This window comes from Sorex araneus, chromosome 7, assembly GCF_027595985.1.
Source record: "Sorex araneus isolate mSorAra2 chromosome 7, mSorAra2.pri, whole genome shotgun sequence".
NCBI lineage: Eukaryota > Metazoa > Chordata > Mammalia > Eulipotyphla > Soricidae > Sorex > Sorex araneus.
In genome coordinates, this window is record NC_073308.1 from 30,436,848 (window position 1) to 30,462,139 (window position 25,292).

The following is a 25,292-nucleotide window of genomic DNA, read 5'->3' on the forward strand; positions in this document are numbered from 1 at the left end:
TCACTTTGTATTTAGTTCTTTTACCATTATTGAGTTATTATTCTCTAGCTTTTTTAATATTCCACATGTGAAAAAATTAATTCTCAAACATTGAATACCTGAAATTCAGGTGTAAATTTCTTTGAAAATCATGCCTTAATACTTTAAAAAAAAGAATTTCCTCTGCGTCAGTCCTCCTTTCTCTGGCTTATTTCACTCGATACAGTATCATCTCAGAATTCTCTGTCTCATATGTGGGATATACAGAAACCTTGTAGAGGAACATCCCATTTTAATAATCATTGGGAAAATGCCTCTTCAATTATTTGGAAAATGGAAAGGGGTCATGGAGATCATACACATATTTCCAAGGTGAATCGATGATACCTCAGTGCAATAGTGGCTTTAGTCTTTCAAATGGGGAGACAGTCATGACATGTACAGAGAATGGCTGGTCCCCACCTCCCAAATGCGTCCGAATCAGTAAGTAAAGGAGTCTGAGCCACCAGTTTACATTTATTTTTATGTTTTTAAATTAATTTGTATCAATTGCACATAGTTCATATGTGTAATTGATACTGTCTTATTTTTATGCTTATAAAACTTCCTTGGGCAGGAGCGATAACACAGCAGGTAGGGCGTTTACCTTGCACGCAACCAACCCAAGTTCAATTCCTCCGCCTCTCTTGGATAGTCCAGCAAGCTACCGAGTGTATTTCGCCTACAAGGCAGAGTTTGGCAAGCTACCTGTGGCATATTCAATATGCCAAAAACAGTAACAAGTCTTAAAATGGAGATGGTACTGGTGCCCATTTGAGCAAATCAAAGAACAACGAGATGACAGTGATACAGTGATAGAACTTTTTTAATTTTAAACTTTTGTTTCATTTTTATACTTAGGTTTTATTTTTCTGCTCATATACCTTTCTTACTTTAAACTTATGTTTTCTGTGTATGAGTGGATAGCACACATATTTCTTGATAAGTATGTGTCAAGAATGCAGTAAAATAGAAAAAAACATTGAAATCTGTAGGAAAGACTCAGATAAGCAAGATGGCAGGATAGGAATGACTTCTGCAAATGACCCACATGCTGACAATCACCTTGATGACTATCATTGTGGGATTCAGAGACTCTAGCAGAAATATTTTCACACAGTTGCTGAAAATTGATTCTGGCATTCAAAAAAGAGGCTCAAACATCACTAATGGATCTTACTAACCAGTTTTCTGAGCTTCTGGAAACCTCATTTCCAAGACTCATTAAAACCCTTGTCTGTTGATTCTTTTCACTCATGGATCCACCTAATTTCCTGCACAACTGACTCAACCCAATCCTCATGCCATGATCTGTCCCATTTTTCACTGCAAAAGCCAAGCATTTGTAGATGTCTAATGTTTGCACCCAAAGAGCCAACTCTCAGTCCTCTGGGAAGGAAGAAGGAAGACAGCATTCAGCATTGATCTTGAGAAAGCAAAGAGGATGCCACCTATAGGTGGGTTGGTTCTGCAAGTGTGAGGGAAGACTTACTTTCCTTTTTTTATTTATTCCTTTTTTTAAAATTTATTTATTTTTATTGACTCAACATGTGGCAAGTTACAAAGCTTTCAGTCTTAGGTCTCAGTTACACAATGCTCAAACACCTACCCCTTCACCAGTGCACATATTCCACCACCAAGAACCACAGTAAATCTCCATCCCCATCCCCTCCCCTCGCACGCCCCCTACCCGGGAAGACTTACTTTCACGTAACTTCTCCAAACAGGGTAAAAGACATGTAGAGTAGGAGGATTCGTAAACGGAAGCTCATAAGAAGTCTTAGAAATCCTAGTTTGGCTTATAGGATTTATTTCTCTCTGTAAGACTGTAAGTAAACTCTGTATGAGAAAACACAAAATCGATTCTAGGTACTTGATTTTCATAGGTACTATCATGAAAGTGATTGTTTTTTAATATCTCTTTCTTCTCTTTCATAATTTGTAGATTATGCAGCTGTTAGGATAGATGAACTCATGAAATTTGCTTATAAGTGATTGGTGATGGATAGTATCATGCTAAGTAGAATGAGTCAGAAAGGGAGGGACAGACATAGAATGATTGCACACATTTATGGAAAACAAAATAACATAACATGAGACGGACACCCAAGGACAGTAGACACAAGGACCAGGAAGACTGGGGGAAAAGGCAAGCTGGAATAGAGAAGGGATCACTAAGTCAGTGAGGGTTGAAGGGATCATTTGGAATGGGATACATATGCTGAAAGTAGATAAAGGACAAAACGTGATATCCTCTCAATATCTACATTGTATACCATGAAGCCCCAAATTAGAGAGAGAGTATGGGGGAAATTGTCTGCCACAGAGGCAGGGCGAGTTTGGAAATATTCAGAAGGGTATACAGGGAACATTGATGGTGAAGAATGTGCACTGTTGGAAGGATAGATGTTTGATCATTGTATGACTGAAACTCGAACATGAAAGCTTTGGAATCGTATCTCACTGTGATTCAATTAAAAAAATTTAAATCCCCCCCCCCATGAAATCATACAGTTTGTTTTTATGTGGATAGATCTTGAGTATTGTGCTCATTGTACTTAGTCATGGGAGAAGGGAAGAGAGAATGATCTCTCTCATCTGCAGGATATAAACAAATATAGTAGGGAAGTAACATGCATTCTCTAAGCTTTTTTAAAAAATATTTCGCATGTGAAAGAATTTATTCTTGAAGACTATATGCATGAAATTCAGCTATGAATTACATTTTTAACTCATGCCTTAATTCTTCTTTTTAAATAAAAGAATTCCCACTGTGTAAGTCCTCCTGCTGACTTATTCTAGTCAACACAGTTTCATCACAGAATGCTCTATCTCAGGGCTGGAGCAATAGCACAGCCGGTAGGGCATTTGCCTTGCACGCGTCCGACCCAGAATCCATACGGTCCCCTGAGCACCACCAAGGGAAATTCCTGAGTGCAGAGTCAGGAGTAACCCCTGTGCAGTGCGGGATGTGACTCAAAAAGAAAAAAAAATTAGAATTCTCTATCTCATATGTGTGATATGAAGAAACCTTATAGGTAAAATATCAAATGGCCAAAGTCAAAATAGAGGAAGGGCAGATGTGGTCTTCAGTAGGAAGATTGTCACTGGGGTAGGGATAAGTGGGATAAACTAGAGAAGGGAGTGCTAGGACAATAGATAGGTGGAAAATGCCAGCCGCAGAGGCAGGCTGAGGTTGGATGGAAAACTGTGGACCCTGCTGGAGGATAATGTACTAGAAAAGAGATAAAACTTCATATGTGTGAAACAAAAATGGAATACCACAATTTTTAAATCAAATATTATCAATAAAACTTAGCAATTTCAAACCAAAAGAAAATGTTTTATTAATAGAATGAGACCATAGTATTATCTCCCTCCATCCACATCGCAGCAAACTGCAGGATGTCACCAGTTCATATAGCTGAGCAGTCTTCTGTTGTGCATATGGACTTTCGTTTCTTTATCTACTCCTCTGTTCTTAGGCATGTGGGCTGTTCCTGGAACTTGGCTAATCTGGATCACCCTATATTAAACACAAAATTGCAAATGTCTTTTCTTGCAATAGTGGTTTTGGAACCTTCGGACTTATGCAAGAAGTGGAATTGCCGGTTGTGATTATTTTCCAAAAAGGCTGAAACAATGATCATTCTCATGAGCAGTGGATGAGGGGTCCTTTTCTATACATTCTTGTAGGCACTTGTTTATTCCCATCTTTTTGACAGGCCCTAGTCTTTCTGGTGGGAAGTCATATCTTGACTGGCATTTCCCTGATAAAGATAATTTGGGTAAAGAAAAGTTTCTAATCTTCTCTTTCCTGAAACAGGTTTAGCTATTCTGGGAAATTTATCACTTCATCTAACCTATTACTTCTATATCATTAGATATGCCATAAAAAGAGTTCAGTCCTTTTATGTCTGTCCCTCTATTTCTGACTCATTTTACTTATCATGATACTCTTCATGTCTATCCATTTATAAGCAAATTTCATAACTTCATCTCTCCTAACTGCTGCATAGTATTCCATTGTGTGATGTACCAACGTTTCTTTAACCAGTAATCTGTTCTAGAGCACTTGTGTTTTTTCAAGATTTTGGATATTGTGAACAGTGCTGCAATGAAAATTTAGGTAAAGATGTAATTTCTACTCTAGTTTTTTGCATTCTTGGGATATATTCCCAGAAGTTGTATTGTGGTGTCGTATGGAAGCTCAATTTCTAGTTTTTGAAGAATAGAATAACAATTACATGAGACTGACACCCAAGGACAGTAGACACAAGTGCCAGGAGGATTGCCCTATAGCTGGAAGACTGGTTCAAGAGCAGAGGGGAGAACACAGATGGAATAGAGAAGGGATCACTAAGAAAATGATGGCTACAGGAATCAGTTTGGAAGGGAGATGCATGCCATATAGTAGATAATGGACCAAACATAATGACCTTTCAGTGTCTGTGTTTCAAGCTATAATGCCCAAAAGTAGAGAGAAAGTATGGGGAATATAATCTGCCATGGAGGCAGGGGGGAAATGAGAAAAGGGGTGTATACTGGGATATTGGTGGTGGGGAATGTGCACTCATGGAGGGATGGGTGTTCGATCATTGTGTGATTGTAACCCAAATGTGCAACCTTGTAACTATCTCATGATGATTCAATAAAATTTAAAAAAAAGAGACGTACAATGGGCCAGAGATATACTACAATGAATAAGATGCTTATCTTAATTGTAGTTGCCCTGGTTTCAACGACTGACTTCCCATATGGTCCTTTGAACACTACCTGGAGTTTATATCTGAGTGCAGAGCAGGGCAGTGTCCTCTGAGCATTGCTGGCTGTGACAATCAATCAATTGAAATAATTATAAAAAGTCACATAAATATTTATAGGTATAGCACTGATAATATAATATGACTGTTTTAACAATAATAATCCTTCAAACCATTAACAGTGGATGTGTTTCAAATTCTTTGCATTTTCTTCTATGTCAATGATTGATAACTTATTTTTTTAATGTTTTCCATCTCTATGGTTTAGTGGATTTCCAAGTATTAGTTTCTTTAGGGTACAGTGTGAATGAGACTGCTTTACTTTAATTTTTCTCTTTTCCACTGTTAGCATATGAAATGCAATGGATTTCTGCCACTTTCCTGTATAGATATATTACTTCTAGGAGTTTTTCATAGTTTTTAGGCTTTTTTATAAGTATGATGTTATGTTACCTACAAAAAGTGTGATTCATTTTTCTGTCTGGATACCCTTTGACATCATTTCTTGTCCTGTTGCTGTGAAAAGACTTACAAGCTAGGTGGAATTGTGGTGAGGTAGAAATCCAATTCCTGGGCCTGATATTTGAAGAAGATCCTTTTTATACCATTGAGTATTATGTTAGCTTGAATTTGTAAATGCCTTCCAGTATATTGAGGAAAATTTCTCTCCCCATTTTGTTCTGGGTTTTTATCATAAATGGGTATTTTACTCTAAAAGGAAGGAAAGATTAAAGTCATAGATGCAGAAAAACATTGGACAAAATCCACGTTTCCTTGCTCATATTAGTGTGATATACTGTATTGATTTGCATGTACTTAACCAAACCTGTGTCTCTGATGTCAATCCGAATTGATCATGGTTTATAATTCCTTTAATGCTTTGTAGGCTGGGGTTTGGTTCATCTTGAATTTATTGAGGATCTTCCCATCTATGTTCATCATGGATGTTGTTCTTTAAGTTTCTTTTATATGCTGTTTCTGTCTGTTTTTGATATCAGGTAACAATGGCCTCAGAGGCTGAGCTAGAGAGACAGTACAGCAGGTAAGGCATTCTGCATGTGGCCAAACCACGTTCAATCTCAGGAATCCATATGGTTCCCTGACTAATGCCAGGAGTAATTCCTGAGAGCAGATCCTGGAGTAAATTCTGATCATGTAGGGATGTGGGATCCAGACAAAACAAAACAAAAAGTTTGCAGATAATTGTAGTTTCATTAGCCTTCTAAAAGAAATTTTTTAAATTGTCATTATATTTATTTATTTATTTATATATTTATTTACTTATTTCCTTTTTTGGGTCACACCTGGCAATGCACAGGAGCTACTCCTGGCTCTGCAGTCAGAAATTACTAATGGCGGTGCTCAGGGGACCATATTGGGTGCTGGGAATTGAACCCAGGTCGGTCGCGTCCAAGGCAAACGCCCTATCTGCTGCGTTATCACTCCAACCCCCCGTCTAAAAGAAATTTAAGAATAGAAGAAAGGAAAATTTCTTTAATAGTTTAGGAAAATTGTCTAGTAAAACCTTTTAAATGGGGCTTTTATTTTTAGTGTGACTTCTTTTGTTGGTTGTTTTGATTTGCTTATTTTTTTGTTGGGTGGAAACTGGGCATCAAAAGTGAAGCTCAGGGACTCAGGGGTCACACAGGAAAGTCATCGTTAGCTGTGGTGGCAGTTTAGTGTAAAACTCTGAAGATCTGATGTTGACCAGATCCTGTGAGGTTAGAGATACTAGGGATACTCCAGAGGACTGTGGGAAAAGCTCTCTTGGGTGACCGTTCAGAGCTGGGAGTTGAACTTGCATCTGGACCAAGCTAATTATGTGTCCTAATCACTGTATTATTTCCCAATCCCTTGAGGAGACAAAAAATTATTATTTTCACTGCCTCACTAGAAACTAATGAGGTATGCTGCTTCCTCCTGACTTAGCCTTGAGAGATTAAAGAATTCCAAGATAAAATATTTATATCTTTTAGGTTTTCCAAGTTCATGGCAATTTTTTAATAGAATCTTAGATGATACTGTGAAATATTTTGTGGTATTGTTTAGAACTTCCTTTAATTCTGATATGGTGTTTCATAATTTTCTGTGTTTTATTTTTTTCTAAATTGAATTAGAATGACTAGTTTCACAATCTTGTTTCTACTACTTAAAAGGCAATGCTGGTTTCGTTGTTATTCTGTAGAATTGTTTCAATTACATTGAATTTTCTTAAGTTTTGATATTTCTCCCCTTCTGCTTTGTTGGGTTTTATCTGTTGATCTTTTTCTAGTAATTTAAGAAGAGATGTGAGGTTATAATTTGGGCTATTTCTTGATGGATGCTTGAATTGTATGAACAAGTTATATTGCCAACTATATATTGATTTGGAAAGCTTTCAGTAACTAGCTGTGTAATGGGATTCTTTCCAACTTTCTTTTTTTTTACTTTCTTGCACTGAATTTGCTTAATCAGTATTCATTGTTCTTTTCATTTGTATAAATATAATGTTCAAATTTCTCTGTCATAACTACTTTATCCCATCTTATATAGTTTTATTTATGATGTTTTTCTTTAATCACTTCAAAATGTTTTGATCCATATACTACTGAATACATGTTGAGTTCTGGAAAGACAAGTAGTAACTGACATGAATGTGCTCTGAAGTAAAATGGCATTCTGTAAGTTTGGCTTTAGAAGATAGTTGAATGAATGTGCTGATATTCATCAAATTGATTGAAAAGCATAAATTCATATGGCATTAAGCAAGAATTTAAATCATTTAAAAATAAATAAATAAGAAGAAAAAGAATTTCCAAGACAAACATTTCGCACTCTCAGTGTCAAAAGCTGTAATAGCTGTTGTGAAAGGGCCTAAGCTGAGATGATCAGGGTCTAAATTGAGATGTGGCAATTGGGTTTCTTAAGAGAATCAGGCTAGGGGAATATGATGCCAAATACAGGTCAACCTATACCTCTGGGGCAAATGGAAGAGAAGCCTGATGATGTCTTTCGGCTTCCTAATACCCCAAAATTATTACTCTGCCTTTGGCCAGACCCCAGCAACTTGGGACCAAGTTTACTGGGAAATTAAAGGGTCAAAAGTTAGTTATATGGGAGTCACATCCACAAACCACCACCACCTCAGTTGTGACAGCTCATTTTTTGGCCTTATTTCAGAGACACGTAGATAAATCTCAAAAATTATCAAAAGCCAGAGTTCATCTTGGACCCACGCATGGCTGAACGGAATGGGGTAAATCATAGGTGGGCATGTTGGTCTGGTGGCTTGCCCAAGCAGAGCCCCCAGCAGCCTCTTGCTTATATAATCCCAAATCATCACCATACTCCTGGCCTGATTCCACTGTCTCAGGACAGACCTCACCAAGATATAATCTGTTGAAAATTCTGGCATACAGATTTTGTGACTGAAATCTCCTGTCTACCTCAAAGTTGGGATGGTCTATCTCCCCCCACTTTCTAATACTCATGGAAGCATTGGCAGTCACCACCACAAAACAACTCCAGCATCACCCTGTAATCTCTACCAGTGACCTTGCCTCAGGGACCCAAAAATAAATCTCAAAAGAAATCAAAGGCAGTATTTAAGCTCAGACTCACACATGTCTGAAGAGACAAGGGCAAATTGGAGGGGGTGTGGTATCCCTGTGACCACCCAAGCAGAGTCCTGAGCAGCCACTTGTTTCCACAATCCAAAATCTCTCATAATGAGAAACGTTACTGGTGCCCGCTCAAACAAATCGGTGAGCAACGGGATGACAGTGACAATATAATGATTCTCTCTCCAATGCAAATGTCTTCTCCAAATACGAAGATAAACTTGACTTACAGATACTTCTAGGATGCAAATGTAAGTTCTATTAATCAGGAAAATGTAACTGTGTTTGTTTCTATAATGTATCTTTCCTTTCAGGCCCAGAGACAAGGAAAACTATTGGACAAAATACTTGTTCTTCTCCCCTAATTATTCCTGCCTCACTCTACAAGGAGAGTGATCTATTCATTCTCTGTTAGATGCAACAGAAAGGAGATGGGTGGCTAGAAGACCTACTAAGCTGGTATTATACCTTATTCACAGGAGAATGACCAGTTATGCATGGAAACCAATTTGGTTCATTCTATCTACTGCCTAAGTGAATTTTTATTTTTCTAATTTACCATAATTTATCCTCAACAGTTTTCAATGGTCAACAAAAATTTTTGATCATGAAAACTGCTTTTCCTTTTAATAAAAAGATTCTTAACAAGAAGTACACTCTTCTAACCTCAGGTAAGTGAGATTTTGGTGAACAGATCTCAAAATCCATTAAGGTACAAAACTGCAATGTGTCTTCCAAAAATATGCACTAAAGTATTATTGTAAATGGGTCGTATGCTTAGACATTGTTGAATAGATGATGTTTCTTTTTTCATACTCATTTTTAAGACTCTGCATTGTGAAACACTAGAAAGCTTTACTAACTTTTTTATTTCTGGAACTTGCTCAACTCTTTTGCACCAGAAAGTTTGGCTTTATACTTCCAACCTCAGTGCAAAGTTCTGCAGGTCTTGAAACAAGTTATTTCTTTAACACCATGACAGAGACCTAGTGGACTATTTTTCATAAGTCTCTTGAATGTTTGTGGTGCATTCAATTTTTCTAGGATTATAAATAAGACTATGTTTCTAGGGAAAATCAGATAGAGAGAAAGAGCAACTCAAGTCAATGAAACAGTCTGTGTAAGACACAGTAATAAAGAAATATTAAGGTTAATGGACTCTACTAAAGATGGGGATGACATAAAAATGGAAGAGGAGAGGAGATATACAAACATAGACAAGCAGGTGTATAAAAGTTATTGTCAATTGTTTTCATGGAAATGCGAAACAAAACAATGAAATATTCACATCAGTGAGAATGGCATATACTTAGGTGGTAGACTGTGAAAAATCAGTGCTAGTGGGGTGTGCCCAAAAAGGAAACTTCACCCACTATAGATGTTAATGTTGTGTGTTTTAGCCTCCATGTAAAACAATATGCAGAAGGGCCACAGCTGTCATTCAGAAGGTAGGGGACTTGCCTTGCATGCTGTCGACCTGAGATCGATCACTGGCACCACATATGGTCCTCTGAGCAGTGCGGAGTGAGCCCTGAGCAGAGATACATATGGCCATAAAATAAATAACATGAAAAACTAAAAGAATGTTAGTGTATATAATAAAGGATATTCTGCAAAATCAGATTAGAAAAAAATCTCTAGGGATAACAGATGTTGTAGGAAAATTCTTAAAGAAGACATAAATTATTTAATGTTGAAGCCTACGGGGTGCAGCTAGATAGGTCCTAAATTTGATTCTGTCCTAAATGTGCATCTTAAAGCAGCAACTCATCTTTAGTGGATATCAGGATATTAGGTCTTCTGCTCCACCAAAGGTCTTCTGTTTCCTTTTGACCAAATAAACCAATAAACCAAATCTAAATGTACTAAAAGAATTAATAAAAGTTTTCATTTGAACTCTTATAATAATATCATTATGTTATAGTTGTTTTAAGTTTTAGAGTAATCTGGCTTTTGTCTGGAATGTTAAATGGATAATTTTACCTGATAAACAAAACAAATTTTAGACTTTCAAAGTCTAAAATCATTAATAAATTTAAACTATTTTACAAATGATTTGCAGGTATTAACTTGCATTCACTTGATTTAACTTAGAAATCTGGATGTCTTAAATCAGCTTTCAATGTACACTGTGTGGCCACAATGCACTTTTTGGTGATGTTACTTACATTGTGCCTAGTAATCCACCTTGAAATAGTTTTTTTCCTATGTGGCATTGACCTCTGCTGGACTGAAGTTGTTTATTCCAAAGGGAGCAATGTTCCATCAGAAGACATAATAATGATGGCTTTTAACAGATATTTGAGTGTTACCTACTTTGTTTCTTGGCTTAGAAGATTTTGATCCATATCTTTAGATATACCTCCTTGGAATACTGGAAATATTTTCTGCCCCCCCCACATAAACAAATGCTCTTTAATTTCACAATAAAATTGTAGATTTTTTAATTCTGAAATTGCTTCAAATAGTAGACTGTTCCTTCAGTCAGAAATCATATTCTAAATAGTTTAAGTTTGCTGTATGTTACAGTGGCTTGGCATTCTATAGAACCTTGCTAAATGGGAAATGATGAAGTAGGAGAATGCCTTGGTATGTGAACAACCCAGTCGTCATTGTCTCTATTCGAACTTTTAGCCCAAGGAGGAAGGAATCTTTTCTCATATCATTCCAGGAAGATGCCGAATATTTCAAGAGCATCTCTAAAACTTTAGTCAGACAAAATTCTTCAAACTAGCCCATGGCAATCAGTTCACTCTGTCCAGACCCAGGTTTGTCTACATGAAACTCATGAAGGTCAAAATCTTAACTTTTCTTTTCTTCCTACCTAGAGACTCTTCTTTTGTCTCTAGGACTTCTGAGGTAGTTTGCATTTTTCCTGAATGTATCATTGTACCTAGAAGAGCTTATCAAAAACTAATATGAACAATTTTTCAAGTGTACAAATACTAATCCTGATATTTTCAGAAAATGTTTTTACATTTTCATCTTTTATGGAGGGTTCTGCCAAGCAGTGCTCTGGCAACAGGGGGCCATATGAAGAGAAAATCAGCCAGCAGTGAGGGCTTGAGGAGGCTTGGTCACACCCAGCAGTGGATGTGGCCTTATGAGCTGGCCTGGGGAAATTGCAGTCATGAAAGTAATTTTGCAACTGTTTTGTTTTCTCAATATAATTAGCAATAGAACACCTACTACAGATATAGACCCCTCAGCCATCTACTGGGATAGAGAACTCCTAAAATACATCCTCTTAAGTTTAACTGTGCCATGTAACCCTGTCAATGGACAGCATCCAGAGACTTAAAAGCCAGCTCACAGAACAGAGCAATGCAATGCAGAGAGTCTCTTGCCTGAGTGCCTGGTTGTCTTCCCCGGGGCCTCCTTGGAGAGGATGGGCTCCAGCTTCCATCCCCACCCCGAGCAGAACTCCCCGCGGCCAAAGACCTCTGGAGTCTCGCCACAGCCATGCTCAAGGCTAACTCATCTTAAAATTTAAATATTCTTGAAAATGTAAGGTCTTAAATTACACCGAGGTCAACGTGTATTGTTAATACTTTAATATACACCTACTGAGAAAAATATATGTTAGCAATATAATGTTATGAATATTTCTCTCGCCAATGCAAATGTCTTCTCCAAATACGAAGATAAACTTGACTTACAGATACTCCTAGGAAGGAAATGTAAGTTCCATCAATCATAAAAATGTAACTGTGATTGTTTCTATAATGTATCTTTCCTTTCAGGCCCAGAGACAAAGAAAACTATTGGACAAAATACTTGCTCTTCTCCCCTAATTATTCCTGCCTCTCTCTACAAGGAGAGTGATCTATTCATTCTCTGTCAGATGCAACAGAAAGGAGATGGGTGGCTAGAAGACGTACTAAGCTGGTAGTATAGCTTATTCACAGGAGAATGACCAGTTATGCATGGAAACCAATTTGGATAATTCTATGTACTGCCTAAGTGAATTTTTATATTTTCTAATTTACTAGAATTTATTCTCAACAGTTTATAATGGTGAACAAAAATTTTTGATCATAAAAACTGCTTTTGATTTTAATTAAAAAATTCTTTTTTTATTAGTTTATTTTTAATTAGAGAGTCATCGTGAGGGTACAGTTACAGATCCATACATCTTTGTGCTCATGCTTCCCCCATACAAAGTTCGATAACCCATCCCTTCACCAGTGCCCATTCTCCACCACCCGTAAACCCAACATCCCTCGCCCCCTCCCCAGTCCCGTCTCCCCCCACCCCACCCTGCCACTATGGCAGGGAATTCCCTTTTGTTCTCTCTCTCTGATTAGGTGTTGTGGTTTGCAATAAGGGTGTTGAGTGGCCATTGTGTTCAGTCTCTAGTCTGTATTCGGCCCGCCTAACCCTTCCCCCACATGACCTCCAATCACATTTTACTTGGTGGTCCCTTCCCTGAGTTACCCAGAATGAGAGAACAGCCTCCAAGCCATGGAAACAATTTCCTGGTACTTATTTCTACTATTCTTGGGCGTTAGTCTTATAGTCTATTATTCTATATTCCATAGATGAGTGCAATCTTTCTATGTCTGTCTCTCTCTTTCTGACTCATTTCACTTAGCATGATACTTTCCATGTTGATCCACTTATATGCAAACGTCATGACCTCATTTTTTCTAACAGCTGCATAGTATTCCATTGTATAGAATACTATATACTATATGCAAGAGTTTCTTCAACCAGTCATCTGTTTTAGGGCACTCGGGTTTTTTCCAGATTCTGGCTATTGTAAATAGCTCTGCGGTGAACATATAAGTGCATATGTCACTTCGACTATACTTTTTGGCTTTTCTGGGATATATTCCCAGCAGTGGTATTGCTGGGTCAAATGGGAGCTCAACCTCTAGTTTTTTGAGAATCGTCCATGTTGTTTTCCAAAAGGGCTGAACCAGTCGGCATTCCCACCAGCAGTGCAGAAGGGTCCCTTTCTCTCCACATGCTCTCCAACAGCGGTTGCTTTTGTTCTTTTCGATGTGTGCTAGTCTCTGTGGTGTGAGGTGGTATCTCATTGTTTTTTTGATCTGCATCTCTCTGACCACTAGTGATTTAGAGCACTTTTTCATGTGCCTTTTGGCCATTCGTATCTCTTCCTTGGTAAAGTTTCTGTTCATTTCTTCGCCCCATTTTTTGATGGGGTTGGATGTTTTCTTCTTGTAGAGTTCAACCAGTGCTTTATATACCCTTGATATCAACCCCTTATCTGATGGGTATTGTGTGAATATCCTTTCCCATTCTGTAGATAGTCTTTTTCTTCTGGTCACTGTATCTTTTGCGATGCAGAAGCTTTTTAGTTTAATGTAGTCCCATTTGTTGATCTCTGTTTTTACTAGATTGCTTAGTTCCGTGTCATCTTTGAAGATACCTTTATCTTCAATATCCTGGAGGGTTTTGCCGACCTTGTCTTCAATGTACCTTATGATTTGTGGTCTGATGTTGAGGTCTTTAATCCATTTTGATCTGACTTTTGTACATGGTGTCAGGTCGAGTTCTAAGCCCATTTTTTTGCATGTGATTGTCCAGTTGTGCCAGCACCATTTGTTAAAGAGACTTTCCTTGCTCCACTTCACATCTCTTGCTCCTTTATCAAAGATTAGATGATCATACATTTGAGGTTGTGTGTGGGGATATTCCACCCTGTTCCATTGGTCTGCAGCTCTGCCTTTGTTCCAGTACCATGCTGTTTTAATTGTTACCGCTTTGTAGTAGAGTTTAAGGTTGGGGAGGGTGATGCCTCCCATCATCTTTTTTCCCAAGAATTGTTTTAGCTATCCGTGGGCGTTTATTGTTCCATATAAAAATATGGAACGCTTCACGAATTTGCGTGTCATCCTTGCGCAGGGGCCATGCTAATCTTCTCTGTATCGTTCCAATTTTAGTATATGTGCTGCCGAAGCGAGCACTAATTAAAAAATTCTTAACAAAGAGTACACTATTCTAACCTCAGGTAAGTGAGATTTGGGTGACCAGATCTCAAGATCCAATAAGGTACAAAACTGCAATGTGTCTTCCAAAAACATGCACTAAATTATTATTTTACATGGGAAAATACTTAGATGTTGTTGAGTAGAGGACGTTTCTTTGTTCATACTCATTTTAAGACTCTGCATTGTGAAACACTAGAAAGCTTTACTAACTTTTTTTATTTCTGGAACTTGCTCAACTCTTTTGCACCAGAAAATTTGGCTTTATACTTCCAACCTCAGTGGAAAGTTCTAAAGGTCTTGAAACAACTTTTTTCTTTAAAACAATGACTAAGATATAGAGGACTATTTTTCATAAGTCTCTTGAATGTTTGTGGTGCATTCAATTTTTCTACGATTATAAATACTACTATCTCTGTAAGGGAAATCACATAGGGAGATTAATTCAAGTCAAGGAAACAGTTTGTGTAAGACACAGTCGTAAAGAAATATTAAGGCTAATGGACTCTACTAAAGATTTGGATGACATAAAAATGGAAGAGGAGAGGAGATATGCAAACATGGACAAGTAGGTGTATAAAAAAATTATAGCACAGTGGGTAGGGCGTTTGCTTTGCCCTCGGCTGACCAGGGTTCGATTCCCAAATCCCATATGGTCTCCTGAGTACCACCAGTGGTGATTCCAGAGTGCAGAGCCAGGACTGACCCCTGTGTTTTGCTGGGAGTAAGCCAAAAAGCAAAAAAAAATATATTGTCATTCATATTCATGGAAATTAAAAACAAAATAATGAAATATCTCACGTCAATGAGAATGGCATATACTGAGGTGGTAGACTGTGAAAAACAGTGCTGGTGGGGTGTGACCAAAAAAGAAACTGCACCCAGCATTGATGTGAATGTTGTGTGGTTTAGCCTCTCTGTAAAACAATATGCAGAGGGGCTGGAGAGATCAATCAGCAGGTACGGAGTTTGCCTTGCAGGCTGTCAACCTGAGATCAATCCCTGGCACCACATGTGGTCCTCTGAGCAATGCCAAGAGTGAGCCCTGAGCAGAGATACATATCACAATATGAATAACGTGAACAGCTAAAAGAATGTTAGTGTATATAATAAAGTGCAAAATCAGATTACAAAAAAAAACCCCTAGTGATAACAGATGTTGTAGGAAAATTCTTAAAGAAGATATGAGTATTTAATGTTGAAACCTACTGAATGCAGCTCGGTAGATTCTAAATTTGATTCCATTCCTAAATGTGCATCTTAAAGCAGCAACTCATCTTCAGTGGATATTAGAATATTTGGTCATCTGCTCCACCAAGGTTTTTCCGGTTTGACCAAGTAAACCAAATTTTAGAAGTATTATAAATGTACAAAAGAATAAAAAACTGTTCTCACTTGAACACTCATAATAATATCATGTTATAATTGTTTTAGATTTTAGAGTAATCTGGCTTTGTGTCTGAATGATAAAGGGATAATTTTGCCTTAAACAAAACAAATTTTAGACTTTCAAAGTCTAAAATCGTTAATAAATTTAAACTATTTTATAAATAAGGACAGATCAGCAGGCATTAACTTACATTCACTTGATTTACCTTAGAAAACTGGATGTCTTAAATCAGCATTCAATGTATACTGTGTGGCTACAATGCACTTTTTGGTGATATTACTTATATTGTCCCTAGTAATCCACCTTCAAATCTTTCCTTTCCTCTGTGTTATTGTCCTCTGCTGGACTGAAGCTGTTTTTTCCAAACGGAGCAATGTTCCATTAGAAGGCATAATAATTATGGCTTTTGACAGCGATTTGAGAGTGTTTCCTATTTTCTTACTTGGTTTAGAACACTTTTTGCTTTTACATCCATAATTTTAGATATCCATTTTCTGTGGAATACTGGAAATATTTTCTAACACCCCCTGCAAACAATGCTCTTTAATTTCACAATGATATTGCAATTTTTTATAATTCTGACATTGCTTCAAATGATAGACTGTTCCTGTAGTAGGAAATCATATTCTAAACTGTTTTAAGTTTCCTGTATATTACAGTGGCTTGGCATTCTACAGAACCTTGCTTAATGGGAAATGATGAAGCAGGAGCATGCCTTGGTATGTGAACAACCTAGTCATCATCGTTTCTATTGGAACTTTTATTTTTTTAATATTTATTTAAATTTATTTACATATTTTATTTTAATTAGCGAATCACCGTGAGGTACAGTTACATACTTACAAATTTTCATGCTTGCGTTTCAGTCATGCAATGATCGAGTACGCATCCCTCCATCAGTGCCCATTCTCCACCACCAATGATCCCAGGAGCCCCCGACCCCATCCCCCTAACTACACCCCGCCTCTGTGGCAGGGCATTCCCTTTTTTATTTTATTTTATTTTTATATAATTTATTTCTTTTTAATTAGTGAATCACCGTGAGGGTACAGTTACAGATTTATATATTTTTGTGCTCATGCTTTCCCCATACAAAGTTCAAGAACCCATCCCTTCACCAGTGCCCATTCTCTACCACCAGTAAACCAAGCATCCTCCCACCCTCCCCAGTCCCATCTCCCACCCCCGCCACACCGCCACTATGGCAGGGTATTCCCTTTTGTTCTCTCTCTCTGATTAGGTGTTGTGGTTTGCAATAAAGGTGTTGCGTGGCCACTGTGTTCAATCTCTAGTCTACATTTGGCACACATCACCCTTCACCCGCATGACCTCCAACCACATTTCACTTGGTGTTCCCTTCTGTGAGTTGCCCAGAATGAGAGATCAGCCTCCAAGCCATGGAGTCAACCCCATTATATATTTATACTATTCTTGGGTGTTGGTCTCCTAGTCTATTATTCTATATTCCACAGATGAGTGCAATCTTTTTATGTCTGTCTCTCTCTGACTCATTTCACTTAGCATGATACTTTCCAGGCTGATCCACTTATATGCAAACTTCATGATCTCATTTTTTCTAACAGCTGCATAGTATTCCATTGTATAGATGTACAAGAGTTTCTTCAACCAGTCATCTGTTTTAGGGCACTCGGGTTTTTTCCAGATTCTGGCTATTGTAAACAGTGCTGCGATGAACACATAAGTGCAGATGTCATTTCGATTATACTTTTTTGTTCCTCTGGGATATATTTCCAGCAGTGGTATTGCTGGGTCAAATGGGAGCTCAACCTCTAATTTTTTGAGAATCGTCCATATTGTTTTCCAAAAGGGCTGAACTAGTTGGCATTCCCACCAGCAGTGTACAAGGGTGCCTTTCTCCCAACATCCTCTCCCTCCAACACTGGTTGCTTTTGTTCTTTTGGATGTGTGCTAGTGTCTGTGGTGTGAGGTGGTATCTCATGGTTGTTTTGATCTGCATCTCTCTGATGATTAGTGATGTAGAGCACTTTACATGCGCCTTTTGGCCATTCATATCTCTTCCTTGGAAAAGTTTCTGTTCATTTCTTCGCCCCCTTTTTTGAGGGGCTTGGATGTTTTCTTCTTGTAGAGTTCAACCAGTGCTTTATATACCATTGATATCAACCCCTTATCTGATGGGTATTGTGTAAAAATCCTTTCCCATTCTGTAGATAGTCTTTGTATTCTGGTCACTGTATCTTTTGCGGTGCAGAAGCTTTTTAGTTTAATGTAGTCCCATTTGTTGATCTCTGTTTTTGCTAGATTGCTTAGTTCTGTGTTATCTTTGAAGATACCTTTATCTTCAATATCGTGGAGGGTTTTGCGGACCTTGTCTTCAATGTACCTTATGGTTTGTGGTCTGATGTTGAGGTCTTTAATCCATTTTGATCTGACTTTTGTGCATGGTGTCAGGTCGAGTTCTAAGCCCATTTTTTTTGCATGTGGTTTTCCAGTTGTGCCAGCACCATTTGTTAAAGAGGATTTCCTTGCTCCACTTCACATCTCTTGCTCCCTTATCAAAGATTAGATGATCATACACTTGAGGTTGTGTGTAGGGATATTCCACCCTGTTCCATTGGTCTTCGGCTCTGCCTTTGTTCCAATACCATGCTGTTTTAATTGTTACCGCTTTGTAGTAGAGTTTAAGGTTGGGGAGGGTGATGCCTCCCATCATTTTTTTACCAAGAATTGTTTTAGCTATCCGTGTGCGTTTGTTGTTCCATATGAATTTCAGGATTGCTTGATCCGTTTCTTTGAAGAATGACATGGGTATCCTTATATGGATCGCGTTAAATCTGTATAATGCTTTGGGGAGTATTTGACAATGTTTATTCTCCCTATCCATGAGCAGGGGATATGTTTCCATTTCCTCATGTCCTCTTTTATTTCATGGAGTAGCGTTTTATAGTTTTCTTTGTAGAGGTCCTTTACTTCTTTAGTTTAGCTGATTCCAAGGTATTTGATTTTCTGGGGCAGGATTGTGAACGGGATTGATTTTTTCATGTCCCTTTCCTCTGTCTCATTGTTTACATATAGGAAGGCCACGGATTTTTGGGTATTGATTTTATAGCCTGCGACTTTACTGTACAGGCCAATTATTTCTAAGAGTTTCTTACTAGAGCTTTCAGGCTTCTCTATGTATAGTATCATATCGTGTGCGAATAGCGAGAGCTTGATTTCTTCCTGTCTGATCTGAATCCCCTTAATATCTTTTTCTTGCCTGATGGCTATTGCTAATATTTCCAGTACTATATTAAAGAGAAGTGGTGAGAGTGGGCATCCTTGTCTTGTCCCTGATCTTAGAGGAATAGCCCTTAGTTTTTCTCCAATGATGATAATGCTTGCCATAGGTTTGTTGTAAATGGCTTCAACAATCTTGAGGAAAGTTCCTCCAAAACCCATTTTGGTGAGAGTTTTTATCATGAATGGGTGTTGGATCTTATCGAATGCTTTCTCTGCATCTATTGATATGATCATATGGTTTTTATCTTTACTTTTGTTGATATGATGGATTATGTTGATTGATTTCCGAATGTCAAACCATCCTTGCATCCCTGGGATGAATCCCACTTGGTCGTGGTGTATGATCTTTTTGATGAGTTGTTGTTTTCTATTTGCTAGTATTTTGTTGAGGATCTTTGCATCGGTGTTCATCAAGGATATTGGTCTATAGTTTTCTTTGTTAGTGGAGTCTTTGTTTGCTTTTGGTATTAGGGAGATATGTGCCTCATAGAAACTGCTCGGAAGGGTTCCTGTCTTTTCAATTTCCTGGAAAAGCTTGAGGAGAACTGGCAATAAGTCTTCTTTAAATGTTTGGAAGAATTCCCCTGTGAATCCGTCTGGATCTGGGCTTTTGTTTTGGGGGAGACTTTTGATTACAGTTTCAATTTCCTTGATATTTATGGGCCTATTCAGAAATTTCAAGTCTTCTTGGTTCAGTCTTGGGAGATTGTGGGAGTCAAGGAATTTGTCCATTTCTTTTAGGTTCTCTTGTTTAGTGGCATATAGACTTTCAAAGTAGTCTCTGATGATCTTTTGAATCTCCTTGGTTTTTGTTGTAATGTCTCCCTTTTCATTTCTGATTCGGTTTATTAGGGTTTTCTCTCTTTCTTTCTTTGTGAATCTTGTTAGCGGTTTATCAATCTTATTTATTTTCTCGAAGAACCAGCTCTTTGTTTCATCGATCTTTCGGATTGTTTTTCGGGTTTCCATATCGTTAATTTCTGCTCTAAGTTTTATTATCTATTGGAATTTTTAGTGCAAGGAGGAAGGAATCTTTTCCCATATCATTCCAGGAATTCGATGAATATTTCAAGGGCATCTCTAAAACTTTAGTCAGTCAAAAGTCTTCATACTAGCCCATGGCAATCAGTTCACCCTATCCATACCCAGGTCTGTCTAGATGAAATTCATGAAGGTCAAAATCTTAACTTTTCTCTCCGTCCTCTCTTCTTTTGTCTCTAGGACTTCTGAGGTAGTTTGCATTTTTCCTGAATGTATCATTGTACCTGGAAGAGCTTTTCAAAACCGAATATGAAGAACTTTCCAAGTGTACCACTACTGATCTTGAGATTTTCATTATTGGTATTGTTCTTACATTTTCATCTTTTATGGAGGGTTCTGCCAAACAGTGCTCTGGGAACAGGGGGCCACATCAAGAGACAATCAGCCAGCGTGAGGGCTTGAGGAGGCTTGGTCACACCCAGCAGTGCTCTGGGGCCCCATGAGCTGGCCTGGGGAGATTGCAGTCTTGAAAGTCATTTTGCAACTGTTTTGTTTTCCAGATGTAGTGAGCAATAGAACCCCTACTACAGATATAGAGCCCTCAGACATCTAATGCGATAGAGAACTCCTAAAATACATCCTCTTAAGTTTGTAGGGCGCCCTGTAATCCTGTCAACGGCGACCATCCAGAGACTTAAAAGCCAGCTCAAGGAAGAGAGTGACACAGAGAGTCTCTTGCCCGAGGGCCTGGCTGGCTTCCCCGGGGCTTCCTTTGAGGGGTTGGGCTCCTGCTTCCTTCCCCACCCCGAGCAGAACTCCCGGCGGCCGAAGACCTCTCTGGAGCCTAGCCACAGCGATGCTCAAGGCCGCTTTCCCCATATTCGGACAAGCCTCACGCATGAAAGCAGAGGAATCCAGGTGTGTGGGACCCGGGGCTGCGACCTCCAAGGCTGCGCAGACCAAGACTGGGCCTCCTCTGCCCAGATTTCCCATCCCTCAGTAGCTAGGTGGTCACACCCAGGGCCTGCTCCCGGCGCTATGTAACTCTGTCAAGGGGCAGCATCCAGAGACTTAAAAGCCAGCTCCTGGAAGTGCTGAGACGCTTTGCGGCCACTCGACATCTTATAGCTTACTTCTCACTATGGGAGAACCTGGCAAACTACTTCTAAAATCTCAGGGCTTGGACGAATAGAGATGTTATTGAGACCGCTTGAGAAACTTCATCAATGGGATAAAGTTTAATCAGAGTGATTTAATCATACTGCCCTTGACCCTTACACTCTTCCTCTCCACAGAGTGTTATCTGAATGTTTCAGTTTTTGGTCTTGCAGCAGTTGCTTTCAACAGGGCTCCATGGAGTTTGACCCAGTGCAGGCTCAGCCTGTGTATAAGGGAATTTGACCCCCTGCTGTGCTCAGTGTAGATACAAGGGGAAATCAACAGGTTGAATCAGGATTCCTCATTGGGATGCCTGTGGTTTCTTTTCTCAGGGCAGATGTAGATCCATCAGCCACTGAGATCTTTTAAGTAACCCACTTGCTTTCTGTTAAAACTCTGTCATCTTTATATCATAGGAATTCAAGGTGTTTTCAGTGCAATATACGAATTCTGTGGATTTGACTGATTAAGTCATTCTCTCTAAGATTGGACGATATTCTTATTTCCGTTTTCTCACTGAAGCAGCCTAATTTTATAATGTGTTTGTGTGTTGCAGTTTTATGGGTTCTATTAGTACAGGTGTCTAGGCACAGATTATTGGGTATTTTCCCTGTGATGGATTGGAATTGGTAGCCATGACTCTGATGGCCAGCTGGGCTGCTCTTTCCACAATTTCTTCGGGATTCTTAGAGGAGACTGTGTGAGCAATTTCAGCACAGGAGATGCCCACATGGATATGGAACTTCCGGAAGTACTGGGCAGCATGGGCTTCATCTACTTGTTATCCTCACAATCAAATTTGAGCTTCAAGATTACCTTGAGTAGATGTGGCTCACTGTTGGGAGTTTCTATCTTTGTCACCTACACACCAAGATCCAAATATGATAAAGAAGAAATTAAGAAATTTTACATGGAGCTGGAGAAGTTCTGTAAAGAAGAACACACCTTCTACAAGATCATTGTTGGTGATTTTTATGCCAAGATAGGACTGAGAAGGTCTCCCAAAGAACTCCACATTGGGTCCCATGGCCTATAATGGAACAATCAGGGTAAGAGACTAACTTCATCATGTCGACCAAGACCATCCAAGGTAACTCAGTGTTCCAGAAGGCCAAATCAAAACATTGGACATGGTGAACATATCCACTACGAAATTGACCACATCATATTTGATCGAAGGTTTTGCCTGACCGATGTCGCTTTTCTCCAAAAATTCCAAGAGGGATCGGACCACCATCTCCATTGTGCAAAATTCTACTTCACAGAGCGGGCAGAAAGGTCTACAAAGTTTAAGTTTAAAAAGAGAACTCCAAGAATGACCACCAACTGGGAGCTTTTTGTCACTATTGCAGCAATGTGGGAAGGTGCTGTCATTGACAACATCAATGAGGATTACGATAGACTGGTTTAGCACCTCCATGACTGCGAGAAGAATGACAAGAGTGAAAAAAGTACAAACAGACACCTGTCTTAGGAAACTCTCAAGCTCATTCGCTAACGAGATTTGGCACAAACCTCAGGCAACCACAAGCTAACATCCGAGCTCGCAAAGCTGTGCAGAGAAGCCATAGAGGAAGACCTCAAAGAGAGAAAAGCAGCAGTGTTCGCTGATGTGGCAGAAGCCGGAAAAGGTATTCACAATGCTTACCTGTCCTTCGCCAACTACAAGACAAAGATGACAGCCCTCTGACGCATACAATATAAGACTATAAAATATTGAACAGCTGAACAAACAATAAACTATTGGAAATTGATAACAGAACCAGATTATTTCAGGTAATATAGGAGAAATTCAGAAAAAGAGAAGAGCTATACAGAATGTGCTGGCATTTAGTTTTTAAAATGTACATTTTGAATTAAAAATAAAAGCACAGCAAATAATAAGTAATTTTTATTTATTATAATGATGTTTGTAAAAATGGGTTTAAATATATGGTTGATTTTCATAGGTGGCTAAGAAACTAAATGTGTAAAGGTAAATAATATATAAGAGAAAATATACTGCCATGAAGTCAAAACCTTTCATGTACAATTTGCTTGGTGAAGAAAGAATTCACCCTTTTTAAGTAATGTATGATTGAAAAGTTAATTTCTATGCCTCTTGAAATCAATCTCTGAAGCAAGTTCTTTCTCTAATGCAAGTTGTCAAAACATGAAGTATTGGGAAAGTATGTAGGAATAGATTTCGTGCAAATTTCTTTGAACTTTGATATTTACTAAGTGACCTGAGCTTTCTGGGTTTCTGGAACTGCACTTAAAATCAGAGTCGAACTTGCTCTTGCCTCTAGTGAAGCGACAAACCTCTGACCTCAAACCTCGTCAAAGCTCAAGGAGCACAACTTGTCTGCTCAGACTCATCGGCTCTTGGGAACAGCTGAAATGTGGATTCTGCTCAGTGTCATCCTCATCGGGTGGGGATCCTGTGCTCACGGGCAAGGTTAGTCCATCTATATATCTGGACAGTTAGCTTCACTGTAACCTTGTGTCTTATCTAATTTCATGTCTATATTTTTTAAGATGCAAGCAGAGAGGAATATCTCTTCTTTGAGATTATCGTTGCTCTCATGCCAGGCAAGTGTTAGAAAGTGATGGTGTCATAGACAATGGGCAAGATTTGGACAGAAAACTTGGATGGAGAATGAGACTGCAGCAGCAGATGGTCAGGCGGGGAAGGAAACTCAAAGGACTGGGGCACAGGTTCCTGTGTGTGAGTCAATCAGCTCTCATGGCCACAGCAAATCCCAGAACAAGGCAAGCCTTAGACCTTACCCAGTCCTTTTGGGTCCTTCGTTTTTTTCTCAGAAAAAACATCTCGGGAAGAGAGGAGCAACGAAGTAAAAGCAGGTTTCATTATATGTGTTGAGAAAGGGGAGGGAAGGGGAAAAAGAAAGTAATTCATTCAGGCAAAAAATGTTGGGCTTCTCCAAAGACAACTTGCTTTTATATCAATATTCTTTAGAATATTTCTTCAAGAGTCATTGGCAGAAGTGTGGCAACTTTCTGAAATCCTCTTGGCAGACACCCCAAAATATGAGTTTTACTTGAAGTTAGAATAAATCATATTTATTAAATTTTAGCGAACAGACAGATATTTCAGTTTGCAATGGCCTGGAGTTTTCTATGGATATGAGAGCTAAAGAGCTATTGATAAAGAGGAAGAGCTTTGAAGATTTTGGTGTTTTTCCTTTGTGTCCTTATAGCAGTGTTTTCCCCCTGCTGAAGTTTTTCCTCTCTGTAAAGGATCAAGCCTCTTTGGGGTCTGCAATGGTGCCAGGGGTAGGTCTGATCCGTCTTGAATTTCTGTGTGCACAAGGTGAGATTTTTGTAGTCTTGGGTCTTGGATTTTTACTTTCCCTTAATTTATTTCATGGGATTGGGAGGGTGTGGAGGTCTGGGCTGGGTGCTTCCCTGAATGCCTGCATGCATACCCCAATGTATAAAGAATATACACCATACATTTGCCAATGTAAAACAGACGATCAAACCAGTTAATCTACAATAGGACATATTTATCATCCAAAGTAGTCTTTTGTGCTCAAAGGAATCCATGATCAGAAAACAAAGATAGCCCACAGAAATCAACTGTATCACTTGTCCTCCTGTTGAGCAGGCACCAGTAGCATCTCCATTTGTCCCTGTCGCGTGTTAGTGTAGCCCAGTGGCGTCTGCTTGCTCTAGGAGCACAAAGAGCCTGAAACCGTTCATTCGGGGTTTTGATGAAGAAGTCTGACCATATCATAGGTGGGTGGCCACGCGGTGTTTTGAAGTCCGAGGAATCCAGTTGGTAACAGCTCTAGTCCAGCGGTCATCTCTAAATCGAATTAAATGTCTGGCCTATCTGATTTTTGACTCCTTGGCAAATGAGACAGCGTCTCTGATTCTTGATCATCAATGGAGGTCAGAACTCCAGATTCCTTCTTTTACTTGAGTGAAACATCATACTCCAAGCAAAGCACTTTGGATTCCTCTTTGGGATACACTTATATTGTTCTCATCCTGTTTTCAGAGGGTCCAGGTCTCTGAGGTGTATATTAGTGCAGGCAGAACGGTAGAGTTGAAAATATGTGTCCGGAGCCAGAGTTTCTTCATCCTCTTAACCACTTCTTTGACTCTCTTGAAGGCGTTCCACGCTGCTCTCTTCCTCCTGCACAGTTCCGGTGCTAGGTCT

At 38.9% G+C, this 25,292-nt stretch overlaps 1 protein-coding gene and 1 non-coding gene across 2 annotated transcripts in view; one reads left to right on the forward strand and one right to left on the reverse strand.

The window, feature by feature from the left end:
• The first annotated feature begins 359 nt into the window (after positions 1-359).
• Positions 360-25,292, forward strand: part of LOC129406440 (complement factor H-like) — an 84,607-nt gene continuing 59,674 nt past the window's right edge. Inside the window, exons 1-5 of the mRNA XM_055144205.1 lie at positions 360-462; positions 8,959-9,051; positions 12,124-12,257; positions 14,757-14,902; positions 24,202-24,437. Coding sequence (XP_055000180.1) covers positions 360-462; positions 8,959-9,051; positions 12,124-12,257; positions 14,757-14,902; positions 24,202-24,437 — 712 coding nt within the window. The remainder of the gene's footprint in view (positions 463-8,958; positions 9,052-12,123; positions 12,258-14,756; positions 14,903-24,201; positions 24,438-25,292) is intronic.
• Positions 14,207-14,313, reverse strand: LOC129406732 (U6 spliceosomal RNA). The gene has a single exon (XR_008631191.1). It is a non-coding gene; the product is annotated as a U6 spliceosomal RNA (small nuclear RNA).